General features: G+C 48.5%; 3 protein-coding genes across 10 annotated transcripts in view; 1 reads left to right on the top strand and 2 right to left on the bottom strand.

Annotated features, from left to right (window-relative positions):
* The window catches only part of CLCN6 (chloride voltage-gated channel 6), a 68,577-nt gene extending 59,337 nt beyond the window's left edge, over positions 1-9,240 (bottom strand). For 2 of the 3 annotated variants that reach the window (XR_012677075.1, XM_075172513.1), the window contains exons 1-14: positions 9,140-9,239; positions 8,219-8,278; positions 7,102-7,167; positions 6,479-6,544; positions 5,738-5,804; positions 5,221-5,327; positions 4,858-4,984; positions 4,186-4,253; positions 4,019-4,077; positions 3,237-3,369; positions 2,244-2,357; positions 1,822-1,988; positions 774-900; positions 274-400 (exon numbers count right to left, since the gene is read on the bottom strand). Coding sequence is in view for 2 of the 3 variants with exons in the window: in XM_075172513.1 (XP_075028614.1) it covers positions 274-400; positions 774-900; positions 1,822-1,988; positions 2,244-2,357; positions 3,237-3,369; positions 4,019-4,077; positions 4,186-4,253; positions 4,858-4,984; positions 5,221-5,327; positions 5,738-5,804; positions 6,479-6,544; positions 7,102-7,167; positions 8,219-8,278; positions 9,140-9,223 (1,372 nt within the window). In the remaining variant the exon portion in view is untranslated. Of the gene's footprint in view, positions 1-273; positions 401-773; positions 901-1,821; positions 1,989-2,243; positions 2,358-3,236; positions 3,370-4,018; positions 4,078-4,185; positions 4,254-4,857; positions 4,985-5,220; positions 5,328-5,737; positions 5,805-6,478; positions 6,545-7,101; positions 7,168-8,218; positions 8,279-8,683 lie in introns of all 3 variants that reach the window. The other variant, XM_075172514.1, reaches the window with a different exon arrangement.
* Positions 9,241-9,340: 100 nt separating this feature from the next.
* On the top strand, positions 9,341-21,356 carry MTHFR (methylenetetrahydrofolate reductase). Of its 5 annotated transcripts, XM_075172509.1 has the most exons (13): positions 9,383-9,447; positions 12,052-12,303; positions 12,410-12,466; positions 13,444-13,682; positions 13,989-14,099; positions 14,277-14,470; positions 14,946-15,196; positions 15,959-16,093; positions 16,404-16,584; positions 16,978-17,160; positions 18,613-18,714; positions 18,964-19,083; positions 19,633-21,356. In XM_075172509.1, the coding sequence occupies exons 3-13, from the start codon at positions 12,456-12,458 to the stop codon at positions 19,828-19,830; spliced, it is 1,725 nt and encodes a 574-aa protein (XP_075028610.1). In that variant the 5' UTR covers positions 9,383-9,447; positions 12,052-12,303; positions 12,410-12,455; the 3' UTR covers positions 19,831-21,356. The 5 variants fall into 5 exon arrangements, with proteins under 5 accessions (XP_075028606.1, XP_075028610.1, XP_075028607.1 ...); XM_075172505.1 differs by lacking the exon at positions 12,410-12,466 and having other exon boundaries at positions 9,341-9,447; XM_075172506.1 differs by lacking the exons at positions 9,383-9,447; positions 12,410-12,466 and adding an exon at positions 9,523-9,596.
* Positions 19,039-22,331, bottom strand: part of C23H1orf167 (chromosome 23 C1orf167 homolog) — a 19,729-nt gene continuing 16,436 nt past the window's right edge. The window contains exons 20-21 of one of the 2 annotated variants that reach the window (XM_075172504.1): positions 21,359-21,898; positions 19,039-19,122 (exon numbers count right to left, since the gene is read on the bottom strand). In XM_075172504.1, coding sequence (XP_075028605.1) covers positions 21,839-21,898 — 60 coding nt within the window. In that variant the 3' untranslated portion in view covers positions 19,039-19,122; positions 21,359-21,838. Of the gene's footprint in view, positions 19,123-21,329; positions 21,899-22,331 lie in introns of those variants that run through there. The other variant, XM_075172503.1, reaches the window with a different exon arrangement.

Here is a 22,331-nt window from a genome sequence, read left to right as displayed (position 1 = left end):
GTCTTGCACCATCCACCCCTCAGCTCACAGCAGGCTCATCTCACAACAGCTACTTAGTCTCCCAGTCCAAACACAGACGAAGACAATGAATAAGTGAAAAAGAGGGGAAAAGCAGGCCTTTCTTCCCATGGAGGAGGCTTTCACCTGTTGTACTAGCAGTCCCCCAGAGCCATGACAGCCTGAGCCTTGTGGTTCTTATGACAAGGCTATTTCAAGCAAGATGAAGCTCTGAAGCCTAAGCATGGAATGGGGCACTGTCTCTTAGCTACTCACCGTCCTGGTGGAAAAGCTGCAAGATAGCGGACTCCTGAGGGTTGAAGAAGAGCGTGGCCATGTCATTGTAGGTTTCATTCGGGCAGAAAAAAGTTTTGATGCTTGAATTCACATCCTCTGACATACCCTAATGCAGGACACAAAAGACACGAACAGTTAAAATCCACTCTTTCCTACATTAGCCTTTGTGCAGAATGGGAGTAACCCTTCTGTATAGGGCTGCCAGCCCACACTTTGGGAAGCTCAGACCAAACATCAATAGTAGAGATGGGGCCTGCAACATCAATGGGCTCCCTGATTCACAGCTTGAGCTGCTTTGCCTAAGTACGAAAGCACAAAGGGCAGCTTTCGTTATTACCCTAAGCTCCTGCAACGGTCCGTAGGCTTTCACTGAAGTTCTGTATGTACTGCATGCTATCAAAAGCTCATTATGTGCCTGTGCTTCTCTGAAGGGTGAACAATATGATGGGGACATGTAATCTTCACATAAGATCTCTCACCTGCAGGCTCAGAGTGTCATTGCCACTATGACTGGTGGAAGACATCTGCCGGCACTCCCCCAGAACCATGGAGGCTACAAAGACCACGACTGTGGTAGTCAACGACAGCAGCAGGCTCTCCAAGACCCTGCAAGTACACAATAGAAACCATACACTGAAGCCACACTCAGCCCTGTAACCCAGTCCCAGCTTTGCACACAACTTTGATAAGGTTGCAAGAAGACGCAGTCACCACCGCCTAACATCAGAAGCAGGGGACTCTGCAAGTCAAGCTGAATTATGACTCGGTTGCCTTAACTCCCCTTTTTAATTGCCTGTCCCAAAAAGGAGCTATTTCTGCCCAGAGAACACATAGTAGTCATGTATAAAAAGCCACAGGGAAGGGTTCAGTGATGAGGCTGTTCACATGGGAACAATGTTCTGTAGATCCTTACAGGGTAAAAGTCTAGACAAGACTGGACAGGTTGATGCATAGTCTCTCATAATCTCTTTTCTTTTCTAACTGCTGAAGTACACTTTTTTTTTTAAACCTGGGCTTCTTATTTAGGAATTGTCTAGAGCAAACAAACAGCTATTTTCCAGAATTATATGGCAATTCCCTCTCTAAATAGCACAGATATTAGCTCAGTTGTGGATTTAATTAACCAAGATAATTATAACAAAAAAAAAAAAAAGAAAGAAAGAGTGGAATCAGCTATTCCTTCCACATCCGTTTGGACAAGACATAAAAAAATACTGCATGGAGACAAAGCTCTGGTTTGTTCAGCTACAGCCTTTATTATAAAGAGCTCCCTTCATAGCCCTTGTAAGAGGGGGTTGCCGCTCTCTCTGTACCACCAGAATAATTACAAAATGCAGAAGGACTGTAACATCTGATTTCTGGTGTTCACTTTTAAGTTCTATGGAGGCTTCATTTTGTGATTTCAAAAATAGTATGTCTGGGATTTCCTCCAATGCCTCTCACTGCGTCTTCTAGATTGATGCTTTTGCTTTGGGACACCAAATACAGATCAGAGATCCCTGCACAAACTCAAGAGAGCCCAGATACCTGACCAGCTTTGGCTTGGGATGCACATTCCGCATGCGGTACTTCGCAAGTCTCTTGTTCAGGCAGTTGAAGGTGGCTCCGAGAAGGCCTCCTACAATTCCCATCAGAATGAAGAAGCCCAAGTCCACAGCCGTCCAGAGGTGGCATTTCTTATCAGACTCAGAGCACTACGTGCAGAAAAGCATTAAAAAAGCATTAGATAAGTTGCTGCAGTTTTCTATCAACGCTTCTGTCTCCATAGCAGGAGATTTTCAGCAGCTATGACCAAAGGAAAACAATTCTGTCTTAGGCTATCAATGTATTGCAGCTAAATATCAACTGCCCTTCACTGAAATAAAAGCATGTATTGAAAAAAACAAAAGAAGCACTGAATTAACAAGAGACTGGAGTGGGGGGGCAGAAATAACAGCACTAAATCTTACCTTAAACTCCCCAAAGTTCAGCAGCCCAGGGAGCTGGAAAGATCCCCAACTTCCAAACTGAATCCCAGAGCGGAAAAAATTCAGGGTGAAGGTGGCAGCCATGGAACAGAAAAGCTGAGGAAGTAAAAAAAAAAAGGAAGAACTAAACACTCCCAAAACTAAGATTGGCACAGTCAGCTCTTCTTTCAGACTTATGCCTGGAGAAGGGAAACTCAGAGCCTTCTCAAGCTTTAGGAAAACAGTCCTACTGAGGTTTAACGCTCATTCCCTGCTGCAAAAGAGAATAGGGCTAGAATGCACTACTATAATCATCTGATTCGGTTTCCCACACAAGAAGTTGGGAATTTCACCTCGTAATTCTTGCAGCAAAAGCTTTTTTTTTGTCAAAGATGCTAATTTTCAGTTGCATCAATTACAAGGTACTAAGACAGCTTATTTAGAGTTGGAATTGAGGTCTTCATTCGCTCTGAGAGAGTTGCTATCCTGGCAAATCCCCTGGCTCCTTTTATCCCCACTGAAAAAGGGCAGACTAACTGAATCCCATCAACAGGACATTTGGCATAAAATACGCAAAACACATAATGAAATCCAATACATTTTTAGAATACTGTCAACTTCATGAAAGTAGACATTAGAGACCAAGAAATCGGCAACCTGAAGGCACATGGCATTGCTGCAATACAGCTCCCCGAGGCAGAGAAAAGCAGAAAGAAATCCAGCACCTGCCTACTCTGTCTGCTCCCACAGGATTGGGCTGCAAAGAGTCCAGGCACAAAAGCCTTTTCTCCCAGGTACAGTAAATCTGCTGCCTACAGACTCATCTCTGCTGTTGATCTGTAGCAATTTTGGAGCACTCAGAGCAGGCAATCTCTCTCCTGCCAGGAGAGCTCAGGAGGAGACACGGGATAATCCGAATGCTCTCACAGACAAGCCCTCCCCCAAAGGTCCAGCTCAAGGCAGAGACACACAGAAAGAGCCAAAGTCATTACTCACCACTTTCCATGTCAGTCCCTGATTCCAGAAGGAGGAACCTTCTTCCAAGCTGAAGAGAGTGCCTCCAATTGGGGCTCCAAAGGCAGCCGCAACCCCTGCAGCAGCTCCAGCAGATACAAAATCCCTTTTATCCCTGAAATGAAGAGGAAAACAATCTCAGTTTAACAAAGTAGAGCTCTGGAGGTGCTTAGGTTCTGCGAAGTACCTGACCATTCCCGTTTATGGATATAGCCCAGGGATACAGGAGTGACAGCTGGGAGAAGTGCTGGCCATGGCAGGCAACACCACTTATTCAGCAAGTCGTTGCAGCATCATACTCCTTCTCTAGAGCACCAATACAGAGCAAAACTCTGGCCCAGTATATGAGGAACCATCCCAAACCGTGGGGCTCCAGCATCACTTGAAAGAACTACAGAGAGGGAAGGACAAGATTTTGTTCGCATTCAGGTGGACCAGCCTTCTCTGGAGTATATCTTGGTCATAAGGGATGAGTAACTGAGCTTGTTCCCAACAACGAAGCCATTTAACCACTCAGATTAAAAGTTTTAAATGGATAGAGATTTGCTGAGTAGTACAAGAGAACATCATCGAACATGGAGACCAGAGCAGAGCAACATAGAAGAATCAAGTCCTGATGTTGTCTTGCTGCAGAATGAAACTGCAGGGCAGCAGACAGAAACTGAAAAACCAACTGACTGATTCATCCCAGCCTGCCACCCTTCTCCCAAGGAACTCTGCTCACTCATCCTCCTCTCCCCTTCTCCACATCCTGGGTACAGTACCTGTCACTGCGGAAATAGGGAAAGTTAAATTGGATCTTCCTCAAAGAGATGCTCTGGAACTACAAACAAAGTAAAGATTTAGAAACATAGGAGATGGAAACTTACTCCTTACAGTACTCTTACAAAGCAGAGGTGTGACCAGGTCAGCGACCCAGGCCAGCACTAACCTGTGGCAAACCCGCACCCACGACAGCACCACTGTGAATCATTGGACCCTCCTTCCCGACAAAAAGACCTGGAAAAACAGGACTGATGAGGCAACACACTCCCGCCGCCCCTCTCCCTTGCTGACAATGCCAGGAGAGATCATCTCACCGCTCCCATGCCATGGCACAGTCCCCTGTGCCAAGCCTGCAGCTCCTCCCTCTTCCCCCAAGGTGAAGGAAGGTGCTGACCCCTGCCCTCTCAAGTCCCCAAATGTTTGTGAAAACTTGCACAGACTTGGCAAGCCAAGCGGATGGAACCATTGAAAGACAGCTGATACAAGGGCTCTGAACTCTCCAAGTTACTCTGCCCTGCTGCCAAGAACACAGCCTCCTTCAGGCTGCTCTAGACAATGTGTTCTGGAGAATTCTCAGGTCTCCATCTTGGACTGAGCCACAAAAAGCCACTTCTGACTAGCCCACCCAGAATGTACCTGTTCCTACAATAGTCCTGATCCTTCTATTTTCTACTCTATATATGCATTCAGGGCTCATCACTTTGCTCCAGCCCATCAAAATAATTTTATTGGAAAGGCAGGAGAAGCCTTTTGTGCCCTATGTACAGCAGGGACAGCATTTTTCCCCCTTCAGTGATTCCTTACCCCAACAAGATCAAGACACCACATCCCTTCTTACCTCCTGCCACACTGAAGAGCACTCCCATAGCTTTGCACACCACCGTCCGGAGACGCACAACTCCTGGAACCTTTACCCCATTGAGGTAGCACTTAATTTCAGGAATTCCCGATCCAGCTGCTACAGGCTGCAGAAGAGAAACACTGATGCTGTGCTGCATCGATTTCATAGCTGACCAACAATATCTCACCAGAGAGCACAGCAAGGGACCAAGAGACTCTGCTTAGCTAAACCAATTAGCACTGTGAAGCTAGTTTGATGTCTTGGGGCAGAAAGTGCTTCCGGCAAGCAGGAAACTTCTTACCCAGGACCTGTGTGAGAGCAAAGGGAGGCTGTGTAAGGAGCAGTGGACCTAAGTCTTACTTGGATCAGGACCAGAAGACTGGCAAGAAAAACAAAGGTCAGGTTGAACCCCAACAGCTCCAGCAAGGACAAGGCAAGACAGCCTTTCTCAGTGCATTCTTCCACTGCTGCAGGGACGGTCAAGGAAAACAACAACGTTCCCTCCACCAACATACAATCATTTGGTACTGTCTCGGGGTCCCACTGGTATCAGAAGCCAAGCCTGCGCTTCCTCATCCAGCCAGGGCAGCTGACACAACCATCAGGAAGCCAGGGTTCCTTTTCAGAGCTCAAGACTGAGCTACAAGGAAGTGAAGCCACTCATTCTTTCAGGGATTAGCCTTTGCCTACGTACATGATACTGGAACCATTTCTTGGTTTCAAGGACTGAATTACATTAGCAGGTTGAAAACTTGATTAATCATCAACAACATGACTGATAGAAGTCTCAGTGTCAGCTGTTCTAAGCCAAACATGGCAACAGAAAGGAAAAGGTCACTTGAGTCTAACAGGAACCCACACACTAGGTAAAAGATACAGCTTTGTACCACCCGGAACTTGAGCTGAGTAAAGAGCCGTACGAAGAAATCCACAAAGAGGCCTACCTACGAAAAAAAAGACAGATCTGCCATCAGAAATTACTACATACAAGTAACAAAGACCACCCTCTAGGAAGTCCTACCAGAAGTATGGACACATGGGAGGATGAAGGCAGCAAAGGAAGCGTTGCTCAGAGTAAAGTAATTTCAGAAGCTCAGATTTGCTGCCTCCCTCGTTCTCACTGGGACAGATCCATCTTAGAATTATTCCTGAAGAGACACACTTCAGAGTACTAATCTGTAGCATTTTTAACAGCCACCAGGGTACAAAAGAAAGCTGGTGTTTAACTGAGGCATACAGTCAGCAAAGCTAATTTTCAAACACTCTGGAAAGTACATACAGTGAAGCTAGTACTGCCGAACGTTAAAAAAATACAGTTCAACTGTAAATGGGCATCCTTTTTTATTAAGTGCTCACTTAGGACAAGTTTTCCTGTATTAAAGGATTTGCCAGAATACTTTGCAAAGAGAGCACAGCAAGGTCTGAAAGAAAAAAAGGCTTCCTGGAAAATAATCTAGCAACAACATGCTATAATTCCCAAAAGACAACTCCCGCTACTAAGCTCTCCACTTCATGAAAGAGAATGTTTCCTCCTCTTTACTCCTCAGCCATTGACTTCTAAATTATTCCTCCTTAGTCTCCTGAATTTTCCTCATTCCCCAAACAGCATGACCCTTACCAGTCCTGTGCAGACTCCAATAGCAAAAACCATCACCCACTTCACTGCTTCGTATCTCTGGGCTTTCTGTTTAGGAATAAAATTAAAAAAAAAAAATAAGCCAAGTCAAAGCAACATAGAAATGGGGATCAGAAAAAGGCAGTTTTGGGCTCCACAGTTCAATTACAGCTAGAGTGATAAATCAACAGAAGATGGTGACAACAGCAAACTGAAAATAGGGAACTGAAAGTGCTGAACAACTTGCTCACTTTAGACCTGAGGATCAGAACAGATGCTGGGAACTATAATCTCCACACATATTTTTATTCTTTTCATAGAGAAACCAAGAGAGCACATAGAATTTCTTTCATAAAGAAGAAAAAAACCCACAAAACTTCCCACAGTGGAGACTTTAGAATCATAAAATGGTTTGTGTTGGAAGGGACCTTTAAAGGTCAGGTAGTCCAACCGCCCTGCCACAGGCAGGGACATCTTTCACTAGATCAGGTTGCTCAAAGCCCCATTCAACCTGACCTTGAATATTTCCAATAATGGCGCATCCACAACTTCTCTGGGCAAATTTCTCTGGGCAATTTCCAAGTTCTAGCTCCCAAGCTAGTGAAAAAGAAAGAACAAGGTCCTACCTTGTTGTCCATGCTCTCCAAAACTTCCAAGTATGGGTCATTGATACAGCGATCATAATCCAAGCTCTGAAAGAATGCCAAAAGGTCAATTTAAGAGAATCAGCTGCAACAAATTGTGCAAAAAACCTATGGATAGAAAACCTTGTTAAAAATTACAGAAGTCATCACCACCCCCGCAGTAGGTTCTGCAAACAACAGTAGCAGAAAAAAACTCCTGGAAACAACTTCATTTATATATTTCCAGCAGAGCCAGACCCTGAGGATCAGGAAGTGAAAGAACAGACCAATTTCACTGCCCAAGCTAAGGGAGATAGCGAACCAAACAGGAACACGACTGATTAATACAACTTAAAATTAAGGAAGTCACATTGTTCAGAGTTAGACTTTACTTCTTTAAGTGCCTCCAATTTGACAGTGCAGGGGATAACATCAGATCTTTCTATTTAACCTCTCACTACAACAGGAACACTAGATAGGAATTCCTCTCCAGATGAACAGCATCAATTCTTAAGCTTATCACAGCAGGGAGTTAAAAGCAATACAGAGTTGCCCAGTCGTACTCACAAAGTACCACTAGCTTCTATCTACATCAACTTCATCTCTTCAAGCCAAACAGGCTGAGCTGGTGACACCCATGCTGACAGCAACTGCTCTAAATAGCTCAGGGCCACCATACAGACATGCAAAAATCCCCTGTAAGAAGCAGGATCCGATAGCTGGGAAGATCTGCTGTGAGCCAGCACGACAACAGAGACAGCAGTAAGGCAACAGTGACCAAGAAGCTACAGATGCTTTCTACAGTCATAAGGAAACAAGACCACTAGAGCCTGTAAATTAAAAAAGCGCAACAATGCAGCAGACTCTGAAAATGAATTTTCTCAACAAGAGTCTGACTTGAGCAGCGGATGTTCAAGCTCTACTCACAGGGCTTTAACCCAGAAATGTATAAAGATGAAAAGCAGTTCTTTGCAAGCACAGCAACTCTTGGTATTTCTGCTGATACCAATGCAATCTAACTACTGATGCATTGTGAGTACCTGCCCCATTACAAACTCAAACAGATCGAAACTTGTCTGCACTTCTTTTCACATTAATTTCACAAGCTGCTATTTCCCACCTCATAATCTTTCCGTGGAAGGATCTCATCCTCCTCTTCATGAGTTTCTCCTAGGATTGTCTGCAAAACAAACGTGGGAAAGGAAAATCATCAGGGGAATGAATGCATGTACAGGTGCTCATGAACACTGGTAGCAAAGCCAAAATTAGGGAAGGCCTATGCCACTACTGCTTATAAAGACAGAGTATGGATTACCAGACCACCACTTAGTTTGGGGTAACCATATAGGGTCTTATTTAAAGCTTGCCCCTTCAGCAAGAATACACTACATTCCTTCTATATGGGAGGTCCCCGCAGCATAGTAAAGCAGAGCACTAAACCCACATCCCAGCTTCCTTCACAGCAACAGGTTACAGGGAAGCACAGGACAAGAAACTTGCACAGACAGCACCCTCCTACGCCGGGCAGCTGGAGAGAGCCCCTGCCCGAGCCACTCCCCTCTAATGGCTGCAAGGGGTGCCGTACCCGGGAGGAGCAGCAGCGCAGGCTGAGGCACCGGCCACAGGGGCTGGGATACCAGGCCCAGCCAAAGCAAACGTCGTCTGGGGTACCGGGACAGTGCGGGCCGACGCACTGGCAACAGCGGCTGAGGCACCAGGCCCGACACGAGGCAAAAGGGCGGGAAGGGGCTGAGGCGCCGGGCCGAGAGTCGGCGGAGCTGCCGGGCCCTGAGGTGCCAGCTGAGGTACCGGGCCCTGAGGCGCCGGACCGAGCGCGGGCTGAGGTACCCGGCCCTGAGGCGCCAGCACCTGGGGCGGAGGCACCCGGCCCAGCGCCATAGCAACGCTCAACGCCCCCAACAGCCGCCCGCCCTCAGGCACTCCCCAGAGCCGGCGGGGCCGGGCCGAGGCCCGGTGTCGGGGCGCCGCCGGCAGGAACGAGGCCGGGGGCGGCCGGGGGTGCGCGGGGCCGCGGCCGTACCAGCTCCTCGGGGGTGCGGCTCTCCCGCTCGCCGCAGCAGCGCGGGCAGCAGCAGCAGCACAGCCCGGACCCGCACCCCGCCATCTTCCGCCGCCGCCGCCCCTTGCCGGCCCCACCCGCCGCGCCGCGCGTGACCCCGCCGCCTGGCCCCGCCCCCCGCCGGCGCGGCGTGGGGGGAACTGAGGTCGCGGCGCCATGTCGGAGAAGGGAAAGCGCGGGGTACCACGTGACCCGCCTCGCCCCGCCCGGCCTTAAAGCGCCGCGGGCGGGGGCCGCCTGCGGTGCGCAGCGCCTGGCACCGCCGGCAGGTGAGCGGGGCCCTGGGAGGGAGGCCCGATCGCAGCCCCCGCCGCGGGGGGCTCCCCAGCCATACCGGGCTAGGCTGCCGCTGCGCCGCGGCCCGGTCTGCCCGCTGGCTGCTTCGGGCCGAACCGCGCTCCCGGCGGGTTGAGCTGAGGTGAAGGAGCGATCGGGCTGCGACTTGATCCCCGCTTGGCCCCGAGCCCGGCTGCGGCAGCCGGGACCCCCCGGCAGCCGGGACCCTGCTGGCGCGCCTTCTCCCCCGGCAGCCCGCGGGCGTACCGGGCTTCCCCCTGGCCGTTTCCCACCGGCCTTTCCGTGGCCGTGGCGCTGCCCCATCAGCTGCCCCGCCGGCCAGGCAGTAGAGCCAGCCGCGGGCCGCTTCTCTGCCCCGCAGGGCTGTCAGCTCGGTGCCGCGGCCCCGGACAAGTCCCCTGCAGGCGTGCGCGGCCCCTGTGAAGGGTACATCTGTGCAGCCGAGTTTAGCTTGGGTGGCAAAACTAAGCTTAGGAGTTTGCAGACCTCCACACTGCCTGTGTGGGTGTCAGCTCAGGCCTGGGAGCAGTAAAAATACCCTATAGCGAAGCAAACGGGCACGAGCAGCATCACATAAACACAACGGGCACGTGCACGTTGATCAGCATCAATGTGCTGGGCCACAGATCTTTGCTCTGAGCTCTGCAGCGCGGCAGAGACAGAGGAGCAGGAGTGCTGACCCAACAGAGCTGATGGGTGTTTAAGGTTGTCTTATTTTGCAACTGGTTTTGTTGTTTAGAAAATCTTTTTTCTCTTTGCAAGAATTGCAAGCTTCTGCAGCAGATCTGTGATGCATCTGATGGTAAGGAAACTGTTGCAAATGCTGCTTGTAGACAAAATTTAAAGGCCTTTCTCCTGTCTTTGTGGTTCTAGATTGCCAGAAAGATAAGAACCCTTTGTCAACAGCAATTTGCATCCTATAGAGACATCAATACATGAACCCTCCCCTTGTGATGGGTGTAAATCTCAAGCGGGAAAACAGAGGTCCTTTGATTTGCCTACAGTGCTGTGGCGTGCTTGGTAGAAGTGAGATATTGGGAGCTGACTGCACGTGATTTTGCGCTGCTAGCGTGATTACCAACATATGCTTTGGGATAATTCTCCCAGATTAGTGCCACGTGGATGTCAGGCAAAGTCCTGTGAGAGAGCTTGGGTAGGGCTGTTACTGTGTAGCCGGTTTCTTTTGCTTCACTTGTCAACAGATCTTTGCTGCTGATTTTTGCCATGGCCTGCTATGTTGGTACACAAGATTTAAGACTCCCAGTTCCTCTTGGCAGCAGAAGGCTGCTCGTATCTCCTGCCAGCTGGAGAAGTCCCCAGGTGGTAAAAGTAGACTTTCTCCCAAAGGGTTTTGCTTGATTGGCAACTCAGTGTAAACAGTAGAAGATGAGTTCAAAGTCTTCTTGGATGACCTAAACCCACAGAACTTATGATAAGGACAAAGCGCGTGCAACCATTTCCTCCAAACCAGGCTCCAATGTTATGTAATGCTCAGACAACATGCTGCTTCCCAGTGACAATTTTAAGTTTTGGCAGGTACATAAGCAAATAACGCAGATCCAAATTTTATGGTAGCTGTTCCGTAATTATCTGTAATCACTACCTAATTTTAAAGGCATAGGGTGAAACACTTTTGGGAGCTAAGTGGAGTTGGGCATCCTAGACCCACCTGTACCACTGACTTGCAGTGCTTGTTCTCCTTTCTGCGAAGCCAAGCAAGCGCAGCTGATCACGTTGCAAGGCAGGGAGAAGGGGATGGTCTCTGCTGACCTTGCTTCCAAGCAGCCACAGTTGGTGAGGAAAGGAACAGGAACAGCATGTCTGGTAAAGGGAAGAGCTGAGTGTGTGCAGTGGTATTGGCGCAGGGGACAGTTGTCTGTGGAGATGGTATGCCTTGTGGAAGAAGGCTAATGGTTAGAAATGCAACTGTCTGATGCCAGCAAAGACAAAACAAAGGATGGTATTTGTGGGGATGGCCTGATCAGAGGGGATTCTTCACTTTTTTTCTGCCATAGGAATAGTTTGTGCATTCTTGTGTACCTGTCCTCTTAGTATTTGCTCTCCTACCTACACTGTAAAGAAGCACTGCTGTTTGGGGAAAAAACAGAATAGAAACTCTGAAGATAGATACAGTCCAAGAAGCAGCTACTATAGGAAAAAAAAAAATCTCCTGCCACGCCCAAGGGAACAAGATCAAAGAGGCCCTCACTTGATGCACGGGGGTATCATGGCTTGCTAAATTGTAGTCGGGGCAAAAGTGATGTTGACCTGACTCTTCTGAGAGCCAAATTTGACCCAGCAGGCACAGAAGAGCTGCATCAAAGTGGCATGAAGCCATCTGCTGTGTTATTTCTCTCAACACTATCTAAATACGTGCTTTTTATTGTGTTTTCACAATCCCCCACTACAGCTTACAGTGAGGCCTGGCAAAAGGGACTGCTTGATGATGATTAATGTTGGGTCTTGGCACAGGCTTCTTTTTCATCATCTGCTGCCCACCCCAGCCGCAACCGATTCTTGCTGAGATCTGTGTCCTGTCTTGTATCCACTGTGCTCCTTCTGTTCCCCTCTTCCAGAGAGCTCACCATGGTCAATGAGACCCAGCATACCTGCAGTGCCAGCTCCAGCTCCAAGTCTGATGGTGGCAGCAGTAGTGGGAGCGAGAGCTCCAAGGACAGCTCACGCTGCTCCACCCCTGTCCTCGATGCTGACCGTCATGAGCGACTGCGGGAGAAGATGCGCCGACGGCAGGACTCTGGAGACAACTGGTTCTCCTTGGAGTTCTTCCCTCCACGCACAGCCAATGCTGCTGTCAATCTCATCTCCAGGTGAGGGCTGCAGGGTGGGAGAAGGGAGAGATGAAGTGTCTTTGGTGGAGGGCTGGGAAATAGCTAATGAGGCAGGCTCTGCCCCATGCTCTGTCTCCCCTTCCAGGTGACGAAGCAGGTAATGGGGCTGTGCTTTCCTGCTGAGGAGGGTAATGGACACCAGGTAACTTGTCTTCCTTGGAGGCCCTGAAGAGTTAAGTGTCATGGTGGGGTTACTGAGGCGGCCAGACTGTTTCCCCTCTCCCATGCTCTGTGAAGATGGAGCAACTCCACTGTCACGCTCTGGGGCTGAAGCAGAGTGCTGAGGGACAATAGAGCAGAAAAGTACCTATTAAAAGCAGAAAATATTACTTGATGGGCAGTGTGCCAAAGTCTCTGGAACAGAGACTCCCCCTTGCTTTCAGAATCATCCAGCCACTATGGCTTGTGCCTCTGTATTACTGAGGACTACAGTTTTAGCCTCTGAGATGGGTGTCCCCATCTACATGCTAAATGAAAGATGATAGTTCTCAGCAGAGCTAAAGGTTATCCTGGAGCCCAGTGGGGACCCCCAGGAGCTACCAAGTACTCACCTGGAGGAGAAGAGGGAGTTTCATAACTCTTTTTGTAACTGCTGTCTGCCTGTGCCAGGTTTACTTTAAAAAAAGGGCCTGTTCCAACCCAGAGCAGGAGAGAGACAAGTTAGGGGAGCCTTTGTCTCTTCTGTAAGGCACACTTGGGAACACAACAGAGATCCAGTCCACCTTTTCATATTTGTGGCCTCTACAGTCAAAGCTGGGAGCAGGGGGTTACAGCATAGTCTTCCATTTCAAAAGGAATGGGACTTGCATTGCTGTCTATCAGAAGACGTATCAGTCTCATAGAGCATGCTGGGAGGAAGTTTATTCTACACAGAACACTTAAGTTTCCTCCTCTTCAAAGAGATTGTAAGCTCTTCCTCGTACAGCCTTAAAGGATGACTTTCCTTATTTACATTGGCCACTTGCTAAACTCCTAGTTCAACACTTTTTTTGGTCTCTCCTGCTTCTGTCATCCAAGCTCTCTCTGCCTGTTGCTGGCATTCCAGCAGTGAGCAAGATATCCCAGTATAGAGAGGGGAGTTGGCTACATGGTAGGCTAACAGAGCTCTCAAATCCACAGGTTTGACCGCATGGGAGCAGGTGGTCCACTCTTCATCGATGTGACGTGGCACCCTGCAGGGGACCCAGGATCTGACAAGGAAACCTCTTCCATGATTATTGCCAACACTGCAGTCAACTACTGTGGCCTGGAGACCATCCTGCACATGACATGCTGCAATCAGACCAAGGACGACATCACAGGGCATCTGCAGAAAGCCAAGCGGCTTGGGTTGAAGAACATCATGGCACTGCGTGGAGGTGAATCCTTTTGTCCTATGACGTGTAGGGCTGAGGCTGTATTGCTATTGCGTTCAATTCCAGGGTAAAAATGGAGAAATAAGATTTAGAGGCTCCTTTCCGCTGAAAGTTGAGACTGTATTTCACCTAATCCCTTTGTTAGCAGTCCCTCCAGCTCAAGGGGTAGACAAAAGCAGTCCATGGGCGAAACTGCAAAATTGGGGGTTTCATCTTTGACTTACTTTTGATAGCAGGAGGCTTTTACAAACTAGCAGATCTGAGTCCAGCAAACAGTTGGAGAGAGCTGTGGGTTTATCCTCTTTTCAGATCCTGTCGGTGAGGAATGGGAAGAAGAAGTAGATGGTTTCAACTATGCTGTTGACCTGGTTAAGCACATTCGCAATGAATTTGATGATTACTTTGACATCTGTGTGGCAGGTAATTGTCTTTCATTGCAGAGTGTGGGGTAAGGTCTGACATAGCTCAGCGATCCCTCTCTGGACCTGGGCTGTAAGTGACAGTACAATCAGATTGGCTGCTTTCTAATTTCTAGTGTGTTGTCCTGACCATCAGAGTTTCACTTTTTTTCCCACCCCACCCCTCTCTTCCCCAAAGGCTACCCCAAAGGTCATCCTGACGCAGAGAGCTATGAGGCAGACCTGAGGTACCTGAAGGAGAAAGTCTCTGCTGGGGCAGACTTCATCATTACGCAGCTTTTCTTCCGATCAGAAACCTTTCTCAAGTTCATGAAGGACTGTCAAGCCATTGGCATCACCTGCCCCATTATTCCTGGCATCTTCCCCATACAGGTGAAATCCAGTAATTCTGGTTCGGGGAGGGAATAAGGATCCAGGATATTAGGTGTTTGTGGGTCAGGGCCTGAGAGAGATCTGTAAATATCTTCCACAAAATTTCTGGGAAGTGAGGGTGCTAAACGTGATAAATCTGTAGGTGGTTTGCCAAATTAAACTCTTAGGCATGTAATAATAAGCTTAAAAGGTTTGCTGTGCCCATATGGCATAAAGGACAATGGTCTACCAGTCCTAAGGCGTTAGTCATCACTGTGAGTATGCTGGGCTCAGGCAACAAGTAAAGAAACAGGAAGAAATCACCTAAAGTGACATGACCAGGACTGCGTTACCATCCTAGAGATGGGGCCTAGGAGTAGAATCCAGGAGCCCCAATTCTAAATTTCCTGCCACAAAATCGAGATCAAGTACCTGTGTTACTGGGATGTCAAAAAAGGGCCTTGGAAAAATGAAAATCCCCTGCATCCTCATCCAGGGTTACCACTCCCTGCGCCAGCTGGTGAAGCTCTCCAAGCTGGAAGTGCCTCAAGAAATCAAAGATGTGATTGAACCCATCAAGGACAATGATGCAGCTATCCGGAACTATGGGGTGGAGCTGGCAGCGTCCATGTGCCGGGAGCTGTTGGATAGCGGCATGGTGCATGGGCTCCACTTTTACACCCTCAATCGGGAAGTGGCTACTACCGAAGTCCTTAAGCGCCTGGGCATATGGAAGGAGGACCCCAGGTGAGCAGAATATTCTGGCTTCTGTTAGTTCCTCTTTCACACACATCCATCCCATCTACTGAAGGCTCAAGCAATGGATGGGTTGGCACCTCTCCTCTGCTGCTTTGTTCTTCTTTTTTTTTTTTAGCACCTTTCTGCATTTAGAAGTTCACCCTTCCTGCAGGTCTCTGACAAAAGCTGGGAGGAATAGAGGGGACAGCTGAAGGAGGAATTTATTTTAGTTGAGTGGCTTTAAAGTAGCCTGTTCTGGGACTTTAAAAATGTAAATTCCTAGAGCTGTCACTTGGAAGAAACACGTTTTTTGAGGTCTGTCACAACACCTTTTACAGGCTAGGTGCTATGTAAGCTCCCACTGTGGATTTCTAGGGTTCTCTGCAACTGATAAAGGGAATGTGGATTTCTCCCAGAGTCCACGGGCTTCAGCATAGACAAGAGGAAGCAAAGGAAAATGAATAGCTGTTTTTTCTTTGTCTTAAAAATAGCTTCACACAGTGCTTTTCTCTTACCTCATCCAATTTCAGGGGTCAGTCCTGTACTTAAAGATTTAATAGACACCTACTGAGCATCCTGTGAGGGAACTGAGTGGGAAAAGATTTTCCATAAAGGAAGAAGAGTTTTCTGTCCTACTTCTTGAGAAATAGAACTCTTCTCAGTCCCTGTTACTTGCTCTCCTCAGAGGCAAAGTTCTCCAGGGGAAGGGCTTCCAGCCTCTAGTGAAAAGTCAGCAGAGGAACTGTGTTAACGTCTGCTCCTCCCATGCAGGCGGCCTCTGCCCTGGGCAGTCAGCGCTCACCCCAAGAGAAGAGTTGAAGATGTTCGGCCAATCTTCTGGGCCTCTAGGCCAAAGAGTTACATCTATCGAACTCAAGAATGGGATGATTTCCCCAATGGCCGATGGTAAGCTGTCAGCCTGCAATGGTAGTGAGGTGGAGGTATGGTATGAAAGCCTGCTCCACAGTTGGTCTCTGTTGTTAGTGGGTGTCCTGGGCACACTCTGGGCTTGACAGAACAGGTGGCTTCTTAACAAAGTGGTCCCCAGTTGCTTGGATTTGAATGAGGTGAGGAGAACGGCACCAAGACATTGAGGCTTTTGGTCTCTAGGTGGATTTTGTTGGATGCTTCTCTTCCCGGGTGGCTGTCTTCCTGCATCACCAAATCACTCATCTTCCTCAGTGGCCTGTTAATCCTGTGTCTGCTCCCCTTACAGGGGTAACTCCTCCTCTCCAGCCTTTGGGGAACTGAAGGACTATTACCTCTTCTACCTGAAGAGCAAGTCTCCCCGTGAGGAGCTCTTGAAGATGTGGGGAGAAGAGCTGACTGGTGAGGAAAGCGTCTTCGAGGTGTTCACGTGTTACATCACTGGAGAACCCAACAAGAATGGGCACAAGGTGAGTGATGGCCCAGGAAGGGATGGTCAGTGTGGCACAGACAGTAGCGCATATTTCCTCTTGCTCCTGGTACTACATAGCTCTTCTAAACAAGAATTGGCACTTCCCTATCCAAAAGGACTTGCTGATATAGTGGCTGAAGGGAATTCAGCAGCCACAGCTAGGGCTCGACACAAAAGGAGAGCTGCTACAGTATGACAGGACCAGTACTGATAGACTTCAGCAGTCATCCTTAGAGTTGAGGATATCCTGCCCCTTGAACCAAACCTGGGAATTCTCTCCTGAAGCAGGTGTGTTTGAGACCATTAGGGTACTTCTGCGTTCCTTCAACATCCAGATGGTAACCAAAGGGTTGTTACATCCATTGTGAGCCATCCTTTCTCCTCATGGTAGGTTACGTGTATGCCTTGGAACGATGACCCTCTTGCTACTGAAACCAACCTTCTGAAGGAGCAGCTGGAGAAGGTTAACAGACGAGGAATCCTGACCATCAACTCCCAGCCAAACATCAATGGCAAACCATCCACAGACCCCATTGTAGGCTGGGGGCCCAGCGGGGGTTATGTTTTCCAAAAGGTACTGCACTACTCTGGGCTAGGCAGCAAAGAGTTATGACCCAATTTGGTCTCTTGTTGGGTAGGGCGGTCCTTGGCTTTCAGCCGGGTAATCCTTCTGCCTGCTCCTTATCTTAATGCCTTCTTGCTTAGATGAGGCAAAGCTCCTTTGGTGTCTTAAGAGACAGACTATGATGTCATCTTTATGGTTTACTTCATAGCTGTTTTCCCCCACCTCAAAAGGTCTATTGAACATCTATAGAGTTTCTTGTTTTTACTCTCAGCAAGTAATTATTGGTAACCTCTTTCTATAGGGCCATGAAGTTTAATACAAACATGTGCCTGCCCACTGCATCTGATCCCATTCAGTGATGCAGGAAGCACCTAGGTTTTTCATAAAACGGGAATCAATGAGGTCGTACCACCCAGCTTCTCATGGCAATAACTGCGCATTTAAAAATTCCCCTATCGGTCCTTCTCTAAGGCAGGGTTCTCCGCCAATTGCCCCCACCTCACAGCACTTCTGCTGTGCTGTTCAGACAGCTGCCAGGTTCCTTCTCTGGCCTGCAAGCAGTCTTCTCTGCCATGCCTGCTTCCTACTGTCGCGCATTTTCAGGCCCTAGAGCCTTGCCACAAATGGCTGTGATAGGAATCTCCCATCAAGGTAAATGCCAAGCAAGTGGCTTATACTAGGAAACAAAGCAGCCTTGTTCAAAAGGGATCCAAACCGCTAAAGCCATGAGACAAGCAGATGGCAAATGCAGTTATGTTTTCAAAGGAAGAAATTCCCCCGAGGTGAGGGGAAATCCATCATCTCACACAATAGCCAGGAAATGGGGGGAGGGGAAGCATTGTTGGGAGCAGCCAAGCACAGAGCTGCAGTAGATGGAGGAAGTACAGAATTAGTTTGTATAAGCACACGGGGAGAATTGTGAACAAAAGATGAGGACAGGGCATGGTAGGGTGCTTGGAAGAGCCCAGCTGAGACCCCCGACTTCTGCTCCCACCAGACTGGGCTGCCTTGGCAGGACACTGCTGTTCATAGGGTACCACGTAGAATAGAGGTCAAGCTCAGGCCTCTTCCAAGCACTCTACTCTGTCTGGCACAGACTGCTTCCCAGGCACAGCAGTTCTGGTTACACTGTCTGGAGCTTATTCCAGCCTGTCTTACGTGGGTGCAAACCAGGACGCTTGTAGCTTTCCTGAGGTGGCTGCTCCTAGGTCTTACTTCTGCTCTCACCAATTTTTTTCTTCCCCCCCCCCCCCCCCCCCCAGCTCTTTTAGTAATTTGCTCTGCCCTTTGCTCAAGCCTCCTCTGTAGTACATGTTTCTGGGAATGGACAGACAAGTCTTAGGCTGCCTGGTTTCCAAGCAGCCCAGACTCTACAGCTGTCCTCTTCATTGTCTGTATTTGTCCCAGCCCTGCCATGAGTTAAGGCTCTTACTCTTTCCCCTTCCCCATCCCTCCCTGTAGGCATACCTAGAGTTCTTCACCTCCAGTGAGATCGTCACGGCACTGCTCAAAGTGCTGAAGAAGTATGAGTTGCGAGTGAACTACCACATTGTCAATGTCAAGGTAGGCTGTTGTTTACAGGACACTTTACTTTCATCACCTTGAGAGAGAAACAAATATCAAAGATTCAGATATCACTATGAACAAAGTGGGACATGAAGGCTGACAAAGGGAAGGGAAAGTGAAGCAGGTCAGCTGTGATGTGCAGCAGCTGTCTGATCTCTTAACAAGGAGAGAGTAAATGTACTTGTTCCAACTCACTCAATCCCTCCTCCAGCAGTTGCCTGAGAAAGGTTTTCCTTCCTTTGGCAGGGCCAGAATATCACCAATGCTCCAGATCTGCAACCCAATGCTGTCACCTGGGGCATCTTCCCAGGCAGAGAGATCATCCAGCCCACTGTAGTGGATCCTGTAAGCTTCCTCTCCTGGAAGGTGAGTCCTCCCTCCTGCCGGATGCATTGCTGGGAAGTCCTGGAAGTTCAGAGTATCTGGTTTGTTTTTAGTCCGTGACACTTCTCGCAGTTGAGTACTGTTGTGATATTAGCTTGCAGAGGTCCAGATATTGCTCCTCCAGCTCCCTCAGTGCAAGGAGAACTTTGCTCTGGCAAGAGCTCTTCACAGACACCAAGAGCCCAGTAGCAGGAGGCTTGGGAGCTACCACGCTCACTGTACTGGCCCCCAGAGCTCTGGGCAGTAGCTCTCCCTCCCCTCTTACACGCACAGGGGCAGCATTGAGCCATTTTACTGCAAACGTGTCTCCTCTCAGCTCTGAACAGTTGTGTTCAGGGCACTTCCCACTGACTGGAAAGCACAAGGCTCCTTGCCCAGCTCTTGCAATTTTTACTGAGAAGAAACAGGCCACAGGCTGGCTAGGCATGTGTGACACTGGTTGTCCTAAATGAGGTAGTATGAAAATGCAGCTCTTTAACATGTGCATTACACCACTACAAACTCTTTTTTTTTTTTCCCCCCCCTTGGCAGGATGAGGCCTTTGCATTGTGGATCGAGCAATGGGCCAAGCTCTATGAAGAGGAGTCACCCTCTCGCATGATCATCCAGTACATCCATGACAACTACTACTTGGTCAACCTAGTGGACAATGACTTCCCACTTGAAAACTGCCTCTGGCAGGTTGTGGATGATACTTTTGAGCTGTTGAACTCTCCGACTCAGCAGTGAAAATTCCTCTTCTAACCTCTTATTTCCTCCTTCCGTCCGCTGACTGCTGGGAGAGAAAAAGCAGCTCCTGTGCTGATGGTGGACCACGCACTCCTAAACCTAGTGACCAGGCTAGCGCTCTGCTCTACCCACACTACATGTCTTCTATCCCCAACACAAAGGCTCCCTGACCCCTTCTCACTGAACAACAGCCAGAACTACCTGAACCTCTGAGCTGAGGCTCTAGACTGAGCTTGAAGGCCAGCTCTGCAGGATGAAGAGGTGCTAGTCATGGCTGTGTTGATTACAGTAACAGGACAACTCTTGTGCATCAATGTGATAAAGCTCTGTGGGATTCTGTAACTTTCTCACACCAGAAATGGTGCCTTGGGGACAGAAACACTCCTGTCAGCAGTGCCTATGCAAGGAGACTATTTCAGCAATTACCAACCCTGAAAAGAAGCTCAAGTTGCCTTTACATTGCACTCCTAAGATTTATTTCTTCATAAATGATCATATCAAGCTCTCTTTTGCACTCACTCCAGAAGGTGGTTCAAATTTTCTCCCTAACTTTTCTCCTTTTATTATATTTCCTGTTTTTAATAGGAACATGTGAATTTCACTTCTGGATGAGACTGAGTAGGAATTGCTCTATTTCTTAAATTAAGTACAATAAAATACACAAATACAAATGCCTCTTGTATTAGGCCATACTCTTGTAAGTAGCAAAGGCTCATGTTGTTTGCAAACTAATCAGCCTGGCACAAGGGAAAGCTTTACGGAAACCAATTGTTTAGGGGGCAGTTCTGCCTTCACTTTCAACACATGCCCTAAGTAAATTATGGACAAAGCTCCATGGTAAAGCAAAGAAAGCTTAAATCCTAGAATTTACCAAAAGCAACCAGCTACAACCTTTGACTCAGTTCTGCAAGGACAGAGGAGTTGTGGTGGTCCTTTTCCAGTGCCTATAGGGAAAGATAGCCATCCTTCCCGACCTAATGACTCTTAACAGCCTTAGGCCCCACAGCATTGAAATAAGGAGTTAGGGGAGCTATGGAGGCTGCTTTGTGTACTTAACAATCCTGCAAAGCTACCACAGGCTAGGAAAACAAGACCTTGGGGCAGTTCCCAGTGGGATTTTGAGATCCCTGCCACGCTGTGAGCATCTCTTTCAAACAAGCAAGGAAGAAAAGCCTTTTCCAGATTCTTCAGACCCTCTCATTACAGCTGTCTGAGATTGGGCTCATATATCCAGGGTAATTACAGGGCATCAATCACAGAAGCAAGTAATGGGAAGGTTGGAGGTCAGACACGCCTGTCTTGCCTCGGCAAAGCTTTTGGTGCTCAGCTGTTCCCAGCAGGTTTCTTCATCCCTAGCCCATTCAGCACAGAAAGGAACCAGCAGGAAGCAGTCAAGAGGTTGGCCACCCACTGAAAGGCTTAATGAAGAGCTGATGGACCTAGACAGGGGGAGGAGGTGGGAGCCATGAGGGAATCTGTCCCAGGGGAAAAGCCAAATCTGAAAATAAAGACCTGTGTTCACACCTACCAAGGACAGTCCAGACTTTGGAATCAACAGGATGTAGCGTTTGCGCACGCAGACTCCTGCTCATCACTCATCTCTTCAAGACGGAGGTATTTGCTTACTCCCCTAAACTAAACTTCTGTCCAGGGAAAAACACTGAGTAAAGGGAGAGCCTATAAGGTGTTTTTTTGACCTTTAATCAGAACTCCAGCAAAATCAGGGTCCAGAGGAGAAGGAAATGCAACCTCACAACAAAAGGGAATAACTTCTCAATTTGCGCTCTACAGAGGTAGCATATCAGTCCTTTAAAGAGGACCTTTCACTAGGTACCATATCTTCCTGGTTGTCCTTTGGCTATCGTGCTTCTGGCCTGCAGCACCGCTTTTATCACGTGAACAGTGTTCGCTTTCTTGATTGCGCAGGACCAGCTCTTTGTTGTGACAGCCAGCTGTATCCTCCACGTGTCCTGAAATGAGCAGCAGCTGCAGGCAGGCCCCCCACCATTCAGCAGCATCCTTTGTCCTTGAGCTGGAATGCTGTTAGCTGGCGCCACCTTCCAAAGGCCTTAAATAGTAAAGTGGACAAATCAAATACTCGGTTACCCTTGAGGGGTTGCAGCCACCCTCACAGTACCTGTAAACAAAGCTTTTCCTCTAGCAATGGCTATGCCAACTGCCTCAGCCTTCACTCAGAGCCCCTCCCTGTCTCCCCTATGTTCCTATGGCAAATAAGTGAAGTGCAGAGTACAAATCAATGTGAGAAAAAGACGACCAATGCCCCCTCTGCCCTCTAATTTCAGTACTTGCTCACATCTCATTAAAGGAGGACCTAATCCTGCATGGATCTTTGGGAGGCAGGCAGAGGAGCGAACTGGCTATTTGAGCTCTAAGGCTTTACCTGCTCACTCAAATTTACAGCAATTTGCCTGCCCCTGGGTGCACAGTCCTCCTCCACCAATGTGGAGCCTGTTTCTTCCCTGAGTGGGCTCCTGAGAGGC

The sequence above is a fragment of the Calonectris borealis genome, chromosome 23, assembly GCF_964195595.1.
Source record: "Calonectris borealis chromosome 23, bCalBor7.hap1.2, whole genome shotgun sequence".
NCBI lineage: Eukaryota > Metazoa > Chordata > Aves > Procellariiformes > Procellariidae > Calonectris > Calonectris borealis.
Note: the sequence above shows the minus strand (reverse complement) of the source record. Positions and strands in the feature narration are given on the sequence as shown.

Bases quoted from the DNA above. Each gene is read 5' to 3' on its own strand.
- MTHFR (XM_075172505.1), top strand. From the start codon at position 12,062: ATGGTCAATGAGACCCAGCATACCTGCAGTGCCAGCTCCAGCTCCAAG. The intron at 14,471-14,945 runs GTGAAATCCAGT...ATCCTCATCCAG, and splicing joins CTGGCATCTTCCCCATACAG to GGTTACCACTCCCTGCGCCA. The intron at 16,585-16,977 runs GTGAGTGATGGC...TCCTCATGGTAG, and splicing joins CCAACAAGAATGGGCACAAG to GTTACGTGTATGCCTTGGAA.